The following is a 16,064-nucleotide window of genomic DNA, read 5'->3' on the forward strand; positions in this document are numbered from 1 at the left end:
GACTAAAATGTTTTTTTTTTCTTTCCATTTAGTATGGCATCTTTTATCATCTTGTTCATTTAGATGCCACAGACTGATTCATCGAATAACATTTGTATTTTTTATGTATCGCAGGCCTCATGTATATAGATGTGTTTATGTAGGTCAGCTTATAAAATATTGATTAAAATCTGCAATCTTCCAACTTGTGCTTTTTTTTTTTTTTTTAAGAATAGAGCACAATTCAGTTTGAAATGTATTTAATTTCCAGTGAGTCTTTTGTGTCTTCTCTGCTGTAAAACAAGATTAATAACTGAGTGATATTTGTTCTTTCAGTAGGCTTTGCTCACAGTGAAGGATCTGGAATCATCAATGGAGGGTAAACTGAAGATTATGATTTGATTCAGATAATATTTGTGTACTTGATGTACAAAGTATTGATATAATATCACTTTTTTTTTTTTTTTTTTTTTTTTTTTTTTTTTTTAGGCCTGGCTTGTTGGGATCAAATATGGGCAACTACCCCTGGCTGTCCGACTCCTGGCCGACTCCGAACGTCATTCATAACAGCAAAGACTCTGTCAACTGCTGCTCCGGCAAACTGGACTCAGACCGATATTATAACAGTAAGAGCTCTCTGTCTTTGAACGTTTGGTGCAATAACACTTTTTAGAATACTGAATATATAATTCCCATTGTTAATGAACCTTTGCTGTTCAGCAGTCGGCATCATGAACTACCCGAACCAGTCCGAGAAACGCAGCACGGCGTCCAACGACAGTCCCATCTACAGCACCATCAACACAGCCGCTGAGGACGACCTGCTGGCGTACTACGACACCTACTCCAGTACGTCCTACAAACAGGGTCCGGACCCGTACAGCAGCAACCCGGTACTGTCAAACAGTGGCCTTGTGGGTCTGGAGCTAGACCTGGACCAGTGGACCATCCAGTCTGGTCAGTCTGGGTCTGAATATGCCAAGCTCCAGTATACCAAGAAAAGCAACGGTGAGTTTTCTGCCTCTATAATCCATTATAAGTAAATAAAACCAGTGCTGGTTCCAAGAGAACCTTGAATATAAAAAAGAAGCTGGTCAACCAAGAGAAACATCCTTAAGGCATTTATAAGCAGAGCAAAAATAAATAAATGCTTTAAAAGACTGTATTGACTTGAGCATATTTACACTTTAAAACCGCCAGCGGATTCAATCTCAGGGTCAGTCTGGAGATAATAAAAACACAGTGGTTACACCTTGTACACAATACTGTGTGACATATTGTGTTTTGGCTTTATAGACAAACTGGTAAAGCAGAGGTCCGCTGGGTCCTCGTCCAGGTCAGCTCCTCTCACCTGGGTGGATGTTTTATCGCTTCCTCTTCCGGCCAACAAAGACAGAGCTCACTCAAAGACAGACAAAGGGGAGCAACACAGGTGAGACTAATTTCGACTTATTTAACTTGTACATCAAGGCCCTTTTTTTCCTCCTTTTAAGAAGCTTTTTGTTCCGTCTTATATTCTGTTTATTTATAGCATTAAGGCCTCTGACTTCACCTACATGACAAAGAGCGTTAAGGCAGATGGATATCAAACTTGCCCCCTAACTCTGCCAAGGCTGTCAAACTAAACTTTAGTGAAGTTTGGAGTCTGGGGAGTTTTCAAATTAACAAACAATTGCGACTGCAGACAGTGAGTAGATTGAGCTGTGGGGTTTCGGAGGGGAGCGTCTCCTCTAACTAGTTCTGACAGAATAGATTGCGGACATAACGGGGTGGGATCCGAGGGCTGTTCTTACTGCGCCGTGGCTTTTGTAATGGCATTAGCCACCATCTGACAGCCTGGATTAGTACTTTCCATTTTCAATGACACGGCCATCATTAAATTAGCCCTGACAGCACTGAAGTGACAAAACAAATCACGGAGGTGGTTCTCTCTAACTCTGTGTTGACTCAAGTCCCGTTAAGACTGATTTAAGGGGTGATCCCTTAACTTTTCATTTTCGGCCATTGACAGGTGCAAAATTTGAATTTGTCCAATACTTTGGTTTATGACAAAAATACCTGAAAAACAAATCTGTCAGCTGTACTTTCGGGTTTAGTGCCAATAAAAAAAAAAAAAATGTTAGCGTGCTAATACGCTAAACTTATTAACACTGACTTTGCATTTAGCTCAAAGCACCACTGTACAGCCTCACAGAGCCGCTAGCATGACTGTTAACCTTGTTTTACATTTATTTTATAAGAGTAGGTTTCACTTTGAGCGTTTTCCCTCTGAGACACACACTCATGCTGCAGTTACTCACTGTCCGTCCTCTAGCTCTGAGGAGGAAGATGACAACTGGTGTCCTCCGCTGCCTGCCAGAACCTACCTGATGGACACTTCCAGGGAGGAACTCTCGAGCCTGCCCTCCAAACCAGACGAACTGTCCTACGCAGCAACACTGATGTCTCCCTCCCAGCGAGATAAGCCCGGTGACAGTCCACGGCTACAGCACTTTGACCTCTTGGCCCGTAACCACTCAGGCTCCCAGGTCTCCCAGTCCAACCCAGATCTGTTTACCAACGCCAAGGCCCAGGTTGCAGGGGGGGTGTACCACACCAGCCAATGGGCAGAAGATTTCAAGGGGGAAAGCCTCGGAAAAGGTCAGTTCATATTCAGTGTCGAGCCTCACATCTTTGGAAGTGACTTCCCGAGAGTCAGCGCGCAACCACACAGTGTCATCCATAATTTAGTTTATGATGATGTTACCCAGCAGAAAGCATTTGTACGTGAAAATCATGTCGCATTTATTCAAAGTGCAGCTCAGTGTTCTTTAGTTTCCTCTAAGTTTCCTGAGGATGACATCAGTGTGCTTTCTTGTCAGGACAATCTCCTGCTCCAGCTGCCGAGTCTGGCCCCGCAGCCCAGGCAAACAGATCCAGGAGTAAGAAGAAAACACCCAAGGATGGACAACTCAGACGAGAGCTACCCAACCAAGCAGGTATGACACAATGTTTGTAACTCATCTAACTTCTGTTTTATTTTTTTTTATTTTTTAAAGCAAGTGAGAGGAATTACTACTCATAAGACTCTTTTTTTTTTTTTTAGAAACAGTTTAAACCAAATTAGTAGCATGACTTTCATACCATGCTATTTTGTACACACAGTCATGTCCCTCTCAGGCTGAATTGTAATAACTTTAGTGGTCCCTTAACTTTTTTATCTAGCCAGTCCATCAAGTCAAAGAGTTTGTCCAGTTTAAGTCCAAATACCAAAACTAATGACATTCCCATCAGCCTCAGCTGTGCTTTGTGTTTAAATGGCAATAAGCAATTGTTAGCATTCTAACACAGTACGCTAATCTATGATTGTTATTAACGTGGTAAAAATGATGCTCGCTAAACATTAGCATGTTAGCATTGCCTAAGTACAGTCTCACAGAGCTGGGGCTGTACACTTCTTGAGATGAGAACAAATTCAGCTTGCATTATTTTTGGTCTAATAATTCTGACCAAGTCGTGGTATTGCTAAGGAACTTATTCACCGTAAACCCCAGACTTAGGCAAGTCGATACATACCCTTCTCATCTCCGTGCGTGCTGTAACGCTGTCTGACGGCTCCAGCGGCATCAGGCCAGCACAGAACATGCAGGTGAATGGTTCCAGTAATCCTACTGCTCCGAATAAGTGACAAAATAACGCCAACATTTTCCATTTTACATTTTGTGATTTATAGAGTCACAGTGTGTACAAAGAACAATGTAACATGAGACACAGCCGTCTTCTAACTGTAAACAAACCGGGAACTATATTCTCAGGCGGAAGAATATAGTACTTGGGCGGAGTGATATGCTCGCAGCAAGCCTGTTTGAGAATATAGTTCCCGGTTTGTTTACTGTTAGAAGATGGCTGTGTCTCATGTTACGTTGTTTTTTGTATACGCTGTGACTCTACAAATCACAACATGTAAATAGGAACATGTTGGCGTTATTTTGTCACTTTTGTCACAATTCAGAGCAGTAGGCTAGTTGGAACCAGTTACCTGCAGGATCTGTGCTGGTAAGCTAATGCTGGAGCCGTCAAACAGCCTTACAGCACGCACGGAGATGAGAAGGGTATGTATCGACTTGTCTTACTCTGGGGGTTACGGTGAATAAGCTAAATTCACAATAAGTCGGCGTGTTCCTTTAAAGACAATTAAAGGAAATGTTTGACATTTTGGGAATTGCTCTTATTTGCATTCTTGCCCAGAGTTTTACGTGGTGTTATGTGCCAAACTTTGTCTTGGCCACGACCAGTAACATCCTTTACTGGTTGCCTGGCAACTGTTCATTGCACAGAATTAGTTTGGTCCATAAAACATTACTCTGTGTCTTTTGTACTGATTAAACAAAACAAGACATAATATGTTAACCAGTCAGCTGGTCCTGGTACACTTTTGGACAGAGCCAGGCTAGCTGTTTCCCCGTTTCCAGTCTTAATGCTAAGCTAAGCTAAGCGACTGCTAGCTGTAGATTTATATTTAACGAACAGGCATGACAGTGGCATCAATCTGCTCAGCTAACTCTTGGCAAGAAAGCAAAAAAAAAAAAAAAGAAAGTATATTCTAAAATGTCAAACCGTTCCTTCAAAGCAGTATTTCTGATTGCAGTTTATTAATTACCATTTATCAATCATATGTAGGACTTCCCCCTGCACCAGCCCCTCCCCCTACAGATGACTCCCTGCAGCTCTTGGCTGATGTTTTGACCCGCAGTCGAACAGACACTGAAAGAAAAGAGGGCAGCGACTCGCCTACTCTTCAGAAGAGGGGAGAACATTTCTCAACCCAAAGGAAAGGAGCTACAAAGTGGTTATCACAGGGTAAGTACAATATGTAATACTTGCCTCTGTAGCATTAGTCTGCATCTGTCAACAATAGATGACAAAAGAACAATTTCTGCTCCAACAGCTGGAACCCAAATAGATGTGTATTAATATTGTGATGCTTCATACAAATCCCTTTGAGCTTAGAAATAACCAACTGCCACCCGTGTATGCACACTTATTATCCCATAGTAGTAGCTCTGCTTTTAGTAGCAGGGGGTCTATTTTCAGTCTGCTCCATCACTTAGGGTTTAACCTATATAAATACAGCTGGAACTTTGAGTGATTTGTTTGCCATCCACAGATGAGAATGTAATCCCATATGGACAGTCCAGTGTCCTGCCCCAGGTCCAGATGTCAGGCTACGGTTCCCTGGGTGGAGGGGTCCTTTCACGACCCTCCACCACTGGCCAAAGGAGAGACGAGGTATGTCTGGACTTAGAATAGGAACTGTTGAACAAACATTATGTTTTTATAATGTGGGTCACAGTCTGTTCAGCAGTAAACTGAGGGCATTTTGAGCTGCTTGTCAGAATCCTTTGCGACAGTGCATGGTAGAGGTTTCCCCATGGGTTTTGGGAAAGAGCCATGTAACATCATGACTCGACAAAAGTCTCTAAGAATCTCCTTATACAATATAGGAAATTGCAAGATTGCTTGGAGTGTTGTTAAAGCTCTCCTCTAGTTTTCTTGTGTGTCAAGTATGCACAGGAATAAGGATGGCTTAAGAAAAAAAGCATGTATGCTTTAATAGATAGATGAAATAAATCATTATTGATACCGTACTCCACCCAAAATCTGGCTTTTGAGAATAAGAGTGGAAACCGTAATGAGATTGATTTCAAGGTTCCAAGCTTCAGTGGACATTTAATGCTTCATGTACTTCGTGATTTATTTGCCAAGTCTGTTTCGATAACGCTACTGTATGTTGAATTTTGTTTTCATCGATCCACCAACCTTTCCATTTATGCCAAGAAATAAAAACATTTGTCCACCAGAGAGCATTAACAAGTATATTTTAACAGTGAAATGTCTCCGTCAGAACATATCAATTTAAGAACAAACGTATACATTTAAGGGATCCTTATTAAAAGTGTTTGCTCATGTGTTTATGATTTAAGGAAAAAGGAAAGAGAAAGATATTGATATCTATATTTGCCTATAAAAATTCGGTACTGGTCAGGGTCTGTTTAATATTCTCTATGTTTCTGTACGTACATGTTACTCTCCGTCTCATTGCTCTTTGTGTTTGTTTCCAGAACCTCATGTAGACGGGTGCCGATTACATGACATACCTTCCTCCTTTTTCCTCCTCGATTTCCTGTCTTTGCGAACCATCAATCTGTTGCCATGGTCTCTTATGAAATACTGAAGACTAAAAGGGAAAGCATCAAGGCTAGCCATCTGCCTTTTCACAAAATATTGTTTAATTTGAATGATTTCATCTTCATTTTTTTGTGGTTTCCTTCACCCTTTCTCCATGTATATATACTGTACATCTTTGCAATTTTATAAAGATGTGATCAGATGTATTACTAAAAATGGATCTGGGGTTTAAAAAAATACAGTATTTTCAGGCAGTGGGAAATTCATGCAACTATTACATTATTGTACAACAGATTAATGAATGTATCTTAGGTTTACTCCTGACCATGAAACCATGATGATGTATATTATGTGTTTGATGAAAGACTGGAAAAGACATGAGGCAGAAAATGCTGAAAAACTAGTGTGTGTGTGTGTGTGTGTGTGTGTGTGTGTGTGTGTGTGTGTGTGTGTGTGTGTGTGTGTGTGTGTGTGTGTGTGTGTGTGTGTGTGTGTGTGTGTGTGTGTGTGTGTACACATGGTTTAGTGTTGTCTGTGTTACAGTTTTTATCTCTCTTATTTCTGTGTGACTGTGTACTGTGGTATCCCTGTAGATCACCAGTGTGTTAGTGTTGTCAAGATTTTTAAAATGACCAATAAAACATTTATTACAAAAAAATGCTATACTGTATACCAGCACTTGGTTCTCAAACTTTTTTCAATAATGTACCCCTTTTGAATTGTTTCTTTAGGCCAAGTACCCCCTGACCAGCGCTAATCATTTTTGGTAGAAAAAAGGTCTACATAAAGAGGAACAGTACAGCGCTGTCAGCGATAGATTTACTAAACAACAGCCTTGGAACTGAAAAAAATAAATAAATAAAAAAAATAAAAAAATTTGAATGCTGATGAGAAAAGGAGACAAAAACTGTAAAAAAATAAAGACAAAACCTTGGAAAAAAAGATGGTAGAAAGAAGGGAGGAAGTAGCCTGGCAAGAACAGGTCAAAATAGTATCAAAAACTTCAAAAACAGTGACATAACTTTGAAAAAAAGTGAGAAACTTCTACTAGAGAAACTGTCCTACTAAAAAGTAGAAGGACAGTAAGGAGGGAAGGCCAGAATAGGTCAAAAGAAGACGACACAAATGTCACATTTTTGTCTACAGTAAAGTAGGTCTACATAAAGAAGAACAATGTTCTGGACAGCAGCCTTGTAACTATTAAACATTTTGTTAAATACCCCCTGCAGTCCTCTAAAGTACCCCTAGGGGTACACGTACCCCCATTTGAGAAACATTGCTATATACTACCAAAGTATAGCTAACGCATTTCTAACCACGCTAGCGGCATGGCTCTAGGCCTGGCAATGTCAGTCGGTTCTGTGGTTGGTCCACCACTTTGGTCCAGACTGAAACCATTCAATTAGATTGCAATAAAATGTATACAGACACTCAAATCTCCCTGAACTATATATAACTTTGGTAATCACCTGACTTTTTAAAAAAAATTGTATCTTGTGCCATCATCAGGTAAAAATAAAGGTAATGTTTCCAATTGGTTTATGACCTGCAGAGCCCTGGACATGCGCACAATTTAATAATTTGGGCTCTGAAATGACTAATTTGTGCGGTCGGTTTAATATCATATTCATGGAGTGCTCCGGAGTTTTTATGTGGATGATATCTGCAGTATCGTCAAAGTTTTTACGGCAAAACAGTTCGTCATCCTGTAAAATATGTTAAGGGGATCTTTAAGATAACACATTGTTGTGTTGAACAACCAAAACCTAAAGTTTTACTGGACCTGACAAGGTGTATTTTCGTATGATTCATGGTCCAGCGAGAATCCACCTGCCGAGGTAAGGTTTGGGTTAAAAAGGGTCAGGGTTCTCTAAAATCGACCCTTTCTGCCAGAAATCCCTGAATGCTAGCTTCTCCCATGTCCCATCAGCATGTCAGCATTGTGTGTATGTTAGCATGCAGACGTTAGCATTTAGCACAAAGCACAGCTGTTTGCCTTACAGAGCCTTGTTGATGTAGTTAATAGAAATGGTAATTGTGTTTGATTTTAACTGGAAAATACTGACACCTACTTTAAATATATCGTGAAATAATTTGAGTACAGACCATTTGAGTGAAGTGAACAGAAATCCTTTATGACATGAAACTAGATGGATGTGAGTTGGATAATTCAGACGACTTACAAGAGTACTATTAAGAGAAGATGGAGAGAAAGAGGGGTAAAAACAAAGACCGAGAAGTGAGCTCAAATGTTTCCATTAGAGCCAAATCTCTCTGAGGAGTTGGTTATCTCGTGTTCCCAGTAAAATGGCTCTTCTGAAACAAGATAATGTGAATGAAACAAGATAATGTGAATGAATTGATGCCTTTTTCAGATTGCAGTATTGTGAGAAGCCACGTTTGTGAATTCAGCTTAAAGGTGCAATATGTAATATTGTGTGTAATACTGGCAGCTAGCGGTTAAAATAGTTACTGCACTACCAATTCAAAATACTGGAGAGTCGTCTCCCCCGCCCCCTCCTGGCCAGACTCGAAGTTCACGGAGGTTGCCAGGCTGAGACCGCAGCATTCACAACAATGTAGCTGGACGCTTGTCTCACATAGCCAGACATTACTCCACAGCACAGCCGAGTAGCTAACGTTAGATGCTAGTCTCACATAGCCAGACATTACTCCACAGCACAGCCGAGTAGCTAACGTTAGATGCTGGCTATATTGACAGTCATAAAAGCCCGTGCTCACGTGGAGCTCTGTAACCAACTAACAGACACACTTTTTCGGCTTAAAATTACAGTATAAACCGCTAAAAACACAACAACCTCACTGTCCTCTCCACACACCAGCCAGGCACACTTCCTCGGCTTAGAATTACAATACGAAACGCTAAAAATACCACTACCTTGCCGACAGAACACACTTCATTGGCTTAGAATTACGGCAACAATCGCTAAACACACTGCAAACTCATAGTCCCCTCTTTCCGATTTACAGCCCCCCTCTCGTGGCTTAAAATAAGTCACCGTTGTCGGCTCCAGCCGCTGAAGAGGCTACACGCTGTAAACAGCCATGGGCTGCTTGCCTGGTCCTCCCGGTAACGTTAACAGTTATCAGGGTTAGCATGGCGGCGTTAGCCAGGACCAGTCGGGATCACTTTACTGGCTATGTCTCAATTGTTTTTGCGAGTAACCAACTCGGTTACTCTAGCTATATAATTCAATGTGAGTACACAAATGTTGAAATGACAAAAATGCCCATCCCTAGTAGCTGTGATAAATTAGCGTGGAGCTAATGCTTACGGTTCAGGAGAAAATAAGCCAACTCTGCGTCCTTTTGGGCTCTAAGCTGTCTCCATCTTTCAAATACATCTCCAATATTTACCAGGGGGTTGTTACGTCTCTGGTCACGCAACTGTTAGAAACATGCTGTTTTCATTTTTTTATGTCATGTAGAATCTATCTCCGTTGATCCTGTTCGTTTGTTTGCTGCTTTCATGGCTGTACTAACGTTACAGCTGTAGCGCGCTGGGTTTACGTTTTTACAGGTATATCTGGCAACCCGGCCTGCCTGTCAAACTGGGCCGTTGATAACAACACACAGATCAAAACATAAACATAAATTCCGTCACGGAATGTAAATTTCAAAAAGAAAAAATACTGAAATTAGCATTGTTGTCAGAAAAGATAGTATTTCAGTTTAACATGTTTCCTTAATATCTGATGAGGCATTGGTGTCATTTTTGGATTCATTACAGTACAAATATTACATATTGGACCTTTAATAAAAAGGAGGTAACCTTCGTCTCATGGTGCGACTCCAAGTGTGTCAGCGATGGGATATAAAAAGGCTTCCTTCATGTCTGCACCTTCATCTGCTCTGTGTCCTTGTGTGCAGATCTCGTTGGTTTTGACAGGGAGGCAGTCGGATGGTGTGGAAAGTGAGTTGGACTCTCCTGCCTCTGCCAAATACTTACTGGGTCCCACTAGGCTAGGGGGATAATGGTAATCCGATGCAATTTAGAAGGGTTCTACAATTTTATGCTTTTAGGCCTTTAGCATGGATTAGGCTCTCTGTGGTACACACACACACACACACACACACACACACACACACACACACACACACACACACACACACACACACACACACACACACACACACACACACACACACACACACACACACACACACACACACACACACACACACACACAACTGGATCAACCGGAAGATTTTTTTTCTTTTGCTATAGAAACTTATTTTCTTGAAACAATGTATTTTAACTGCCACTGTATTACTTCAATAAAAAAGATCCCCTCCGGACAAATTCTAAGACATAAAATACTCTGCTTGGAATAATAAAGTGTCAAGTTTCCACATCAAACTATAAGTTGCATATTGGACAACGATTGGCCTCCAAACAGGTTGTGATGTACAAGCAAAATCAGGCCGTATGTACAAGTCTTAAACTTAGACTCTCTTTAGCAGATGGATGTGAAAACAGCCGTCTCGTGTCAAACTCTGCACAAACATCATTCTGCACAATGGAGCTCAAACATCAGAGTGAAGTATCATTAAGTATAACATTTTTCAGTGGAGAGTGGAGTATGTGCAGGATGATGGAGTAGCTCAACTATTTTAAAAAAATTATGAAATTATGGTTTTGGTAAAATCTATACTGTAAATCCAGTTTTAGGAGGAACATAAACATGATAACCAATACAATAAACATGCCTCCCACGATCTAAAATGAGTTATAACACCTAATCAACATGCTGTGATTAAGATCATAAGTTAGAAAGTGAGCAAAAAAAATCTAAAGTCAAAACAACTGAAACATTAGCAATGCGAATACAAATCTGACCAATATTGAATGAATGGGGTCGTGCGTTTGCGACTTACAAAGATACATAAAAGCTACAAGTATATGCACCATAAAGGATTTACCCTATTATACTTCATCAACAGGGATTGATAGTTCAAACTGCAAACAGCCAGCCACAAATAGTCTATAAACAATGCATCAGGCTGTCTCTGAGATTTCACATGAACAACGAAGAATACCAGAATTCCTCCGTTCAATTAGGCCTAAGCGATGCACCCCAGCTTCCATCCTTAACAAACAGACATGTATATCGGCTCTTCCAGTCTCTCCACTGCTGGCTGTTCCAATTTAACAGGAGCGAGGAGTAAGAGGGGTTAGGATCATCTTCAGCCAGAGAGGACATTATTTATTCAGCTTCTCCTTGCGTTGTCACCCCGGGGGGAGGTGTGCTAACTAACAGGGCTTGCAACAGGTGAATTAGTCGTGCCATTAACGTCATCGCTACACAATTTCTTAGTAAAACCAAAATCAATTAAACTGCCTTGTTTTCTTTTTGCCATGGCTATATGATGCTAACTGCAGAATGGATTTCAAGGACTTTCCGCGCCGATTAATGGCCTCCAATGTTTATATTTTTTCTGCGAATCTTTGAGTTAACATGTAGCCTAGCTAGTAAACAGGAGTTGAATTTGCACCGCAGCGCCGCCACACCTTGATGCTCATGACAAGAATAGCATGTATAGTATAGGCTATAGTATGTATACTGTAGTATAGTTCTCTTTATTGAAGTGAATTAGGTTTAAATCGCCATCATGCATGAATGAATGAATGATATTTTTGCAGTTTTACACATCCCCGATGATCACATTACACAAAACTGAAATTGCATGTCAAAATGACACTGTCAATATTTTTAGAGAAATTTGACAAATCACGTTTTCAGGGGAGCCCATGTCCCCCTAGCTCCCCCATAGTTCGCACCCTGCCTTTACCCAAAACACAACGTGCTTCATTTAAGACGTTAAAATGCATAAAGCATACAAGGCAATATAAAAAGACAAAGGAAACATAAAAAATTAAGATAAATAAGCTAAAATGACTCCCATATACAATTTAATTCAAAGCAGTGGTGAATAGAAACATTTTAAGCCTCAATTTAAAAAGGACAGAGAAGAGCACTCTGACTCTGACAGTAGAGCACTCTGCATGAGGAATGACTGTTAAAAGAAAATGGATATGGGGAAAAAAAAAAAAAAGTCTGGCTGAACAGGTAAAAACATGTATTCATCATTTAAGTGAGAATCTTACAGTGATCTAAGATTGTGATTCTTCTATCCCATCATGGCACACTGGCAACACGTGAGCGAAAAATAAGAGAAAACCTAGCCAATGATTCAGTCTTTGCTGCAAAACTAAACAAAATGCCCCATCTAGTGGTCATAACTGAGACACGCAGGGTGACTGTGATGCTCAGTGACTCCACGTGCTGGACTTTGTTAATCATCAGTAAATCCTCGTCCAGAGCTTAAAGCTGCAGCACTTTGTGTGGAATGTAATGTAACTTACCAGGGCATCCACTGATATTTGATATTTCAAGCATTTAGTCTGACTGTAAAACCATCATCAGTAGCCAGCGCAGGGGTCAGGAAACAACGGATGATAAAAGCCAGGTATAACCAGGGAGAAATAAAATGACTTGTCATAGCAGGAAAAGCATGTGCTACTAATAACATTAGCGTTGTTCTATTCAAATGTCCCATTATGTCATGACAGTGAGCCACAGCATGAACATGGGGCAACCATTACATGCCAGTTGATTGTCCACTAGAAACACTATTGCAGGGAACTTACTGTAAAATATCCTTCAGAAAAACCTCCTTTGGCCAGACATCTTTCTCTATTAAGGGAGCCAAGGCATGGAATGAGCTGCCCATTGAGCTAAAAGCTGACTGTTTAAAAGCCCTTCTAGGGACAATATTGGAAATTAGCAATAGCTATAAATGCTTTACATTGGGGATTTGTTGTAAATAAACATGAAATGAAAGGAGATGCAGGATCAACGCAGGATCCTGAAACTGAAGCAGCTAAATGTAATTCAGCCATTATTAAGAATATCATTTAAACTTTTGCTTTTGCTCATGTGACATGTCAAAACATCCTTCGTTAAAAAAAGGCTTATTGGACAAAGACACATTTCAACCCTGCATATTACAGCAGCGTTTTTTCAGTTATTTGTGTAAAGGTTATCTCCCAAATGTTGCGGGAAACAGGATACACTCCTGATGGGGAAATACAGTATCTTAAACTTAGCCTAAAAGTACATTAAATGAGTAAATTATACCATGTCTACGTTGTAGGTTTCTGAGAACATGACCTCTGTGTTCGCTGTGGTATTATTTACAGCCTACAAATCACAGTTCACCTTAATTCAGTGGTAGAAGATAACTAAGTACTCAAGTACATTTACACACATGTACTTGTACTTCACCTGAGTAATTTTCACGCTAGTTTATACTTCTACTCCACTACAATTACACAGGCAGGATGTCAAACATCTTATTGAGAAGATTAACAAAACGAGAGCAGCAGGACAACGTGGTAAATTTGGGCAAAAAGCTCATTTACCCAAACAGACACAGACTGATACAAACGAGGGATTGAACAGCGCTCAAATCGGATTATCATCTGTGTTAAACTGTGTGGGAAATGTGAAATAGTGCATAATGTTGGATTGTAAAATTCTGTAATTTCCTGGTTTGGCATCTGGGCAAAGTAACATTAGTTGTGATCCCACCATTGTTTCCAACTCAAACGCCACTAAGGCTACATTCAGACTGCAGGCAAAAGTGGCCCAAATCTGAATTTTTTTGTGGTCAGGTGACCAGGTCAGACTTCTTCAGAAGTAGTGTGAACACTCAAATCTTGCCCAGATCTGATTTTTTCAAATCAGATTTAGACCACTTCCATATGTGGTCCTGAATCAGATTCTGCTTGGATTTTTGAACAACCAAGGCGGATTTGTTGTGACTTTTATGTCAATCTACAATTCTGTCAATCTTCTGCCCTGGACACAGACAGTAAAATTAAAAACTTGACTAGGCCTACAAAATGGAGTACAGTGATGGAGCAAGTCCCCCCACAAAAGGCCAAAATAGCCAATTTGGCTCCCTTTCTCTTTATTCTTCTCCTCCTCAGCACCTGCTCATTAATGTTACGGCTGCCATTACAAAAACAAAAACATCGTTGTTATTGTTCTTATGCGCATGCAGGAAACCACTAACGGTTCACACTGGAATATGATATAGGCCACATTTTAAAAGGTAATGTAAACAGCCATTAAAAAAAAAAAAAATCAGATCTGAGCAAAAAATCCAAATTAAGCATTAAGACTTGCAGTGTGAAAGTAGCCTAAGTGTGCTACACCATCAAAATGTGACTAATTTCTCAGCCATAACTCCATCTACAAGATGCAACAAAGATGAATCCCTCTTTATTGCAGCAGTTTCACCCAAACTGTACATACCCACAACTCTGTTAGCCATCCACTATCCAGCTCGTCATACTCAGTTAACTGTAAGCATCATGGCCTGTGAATTTATGTTGTTGGCTGTGTTCAACATCACTGTTACAGGAGTTTCATTTGATAAATGTCTGAGCAGTTTTCCCATCTGTAATTAAATAAATTGCACTGGGCTTGCTGTGTGCCAGCTAAATGACAGGAACTAAATGAAAATACGAGACTAAATGTAACAATGAATTAACCTTCAGTCACTGTAGTATCTTCATCATTTATACCATATGCCTGAAAAAAAAAAAAAAAATAAGATTGATTTTATGTAAATGAGCACATTGCACAACATAAATTATAATTATTTGTACACAAGCGGGTACAGAGATTTGTATTTAAAAAGGCAGAAATGACCTGATATTTACTGAAAATAATGTTGCATTTCGATCAGCATACTAGACAGAAGGATTTACCCAAAACACATCAACTAAAACACAATTCAAAATGAGTTTTTACATTTTTACCACTTTCCTGCCCGTACTGCGCAATATTGGGCTCCTCTGTGCTTTGACAACCCGAAATATTGGAATCTCTGATTTTTTCTGAGGGGAGAAAGATAAAGGTAGGTCATTAATATCAAAACATAATGTGTGAAATTGTGTATATTTTGTATTTTAAATAGATAAAAGGTCATCTGAGAAAAAAAAGAAGGCATTTGTTGTCTATATTGTCTCTCTAAATGAATAAAACTTAAATAAAATACAGTATAGAAGGAGAGGTACACAATGTTAGCTATGGCACCAGTATTGGAGCTGTTGCAGCTCCTTGTTCATGGGTTAGCAAATTTGTTTGCCAATTTAAAACCTGCAACATAATGACATGCGTTTTTAGAGTGATAAACATCTTCTATTAGAGGAGATCTTGTCTGTGACGGATCTAATCATTTTAGTTTGAAGTAGTAGAGTATTCGCCATAACCTGAGTTTGTCTCGAGTCATGTCTCTAAAACTACTCTGCACACAGAAGGCCTCCTGCTGGTTGTACTACAGCACACACCTTTCAAAAATAAGCATAATATAATTTTGGGGAATATTTTTTAAAAAACATGTAATATTTTAATAATTAAAAAGAGTGGTGTGTCTTTAAAAATAGGCACATGCATAATTTTGGGGAATATTATATATTTTTTTTAAATAATCTCTGTTAAATTTACTTTTCCAGCAATGGCTATGGGTAAGCCTATTGGAGGCCATGAATTTACTGTGTGTGGTCGTGCAGCATTTTGAATTAAAAGCCTTGTGTCATCAGTATTACGGAGATGTGCGCAGCGCTTTATCAGTTTTGTATTTTCAGCAGATTCCCTAAAACACAAAACTCATCCTCTGTGATTGGTTGCGGCTCAGCATGCTCCATTGTTCCATCAGCCCGTTTGTTCGCTTGGTTTCCTACGCACAAACAAAACTTTCCTGCCCGTACTGCGCAATATTGGGCTCCTCTGTGCTTTGACAACCCGAAATATTGGAATCTCTGACTTTTTCTGAGGGGAGAAAGATAAAGGTAGGTCATTAATATCAAAACATAATGTGTG

At 39.8% G+C, this 16,064-nt stretch overlaps 1 protein-coding gene across 1 annotated transcript in view; it reads left to right on the forward strand.

The window, feature by feature from the left end:
- zgc:77784 (roundabout homolog 2) overlaps nt 1-6,567 on the forward strand; it is a 62,217-nt gene extending 55,650 nt beyond the window's left edge. The window contains exons 18-26 of the mRNA XM_028573612.1: nt 316-358; nt 469-605; nt 700-987; nt 1,276-1,411; nt 2,294-2,619; nt 2,841-2,957; nt 4,639-4,818; nt 5,126-5,247; nt 6,081-6,567. Coding sequence (XP_028429413.1) covers nt 316-358; nt 469-605; nt 700-987; nt 1,276-1,411; nt 2,294-2,619; nt 2,841-2,957; nt 4,639-4,818; nt 5,126-5,247; nt 6,081-6,092 — 1,361 coding nt within the window. The 3' untranslated portion in view covers nt 6,093-6,567. The remainder of the gene's footprint in view (nt 1-315; nt 359-468; nt 606-699; nt 988-1,275; nt 1,412-2,293; nt 2,620-2,840; nt 2,958-4,638; nt 4,819-5,125; nt 5,248-6,080) is intronic.
- The last annotated feature ends 9,497 nt before the right edge of the window (nt 6,568-16,064 follow it).

Source organism: Perca flavescens, chromosome 3 (assembly GCF_004354835.1).
Source record: "Perca flavescens isolate YP-PL-M2 chromosome 3, PFLA_1.0, whole genome shotgun sequence".
NCBI lineage: Eukaryota > Metazoa > Chordata > Actinopteri > Perciformes > Percidae > Perca > Perca flavescens.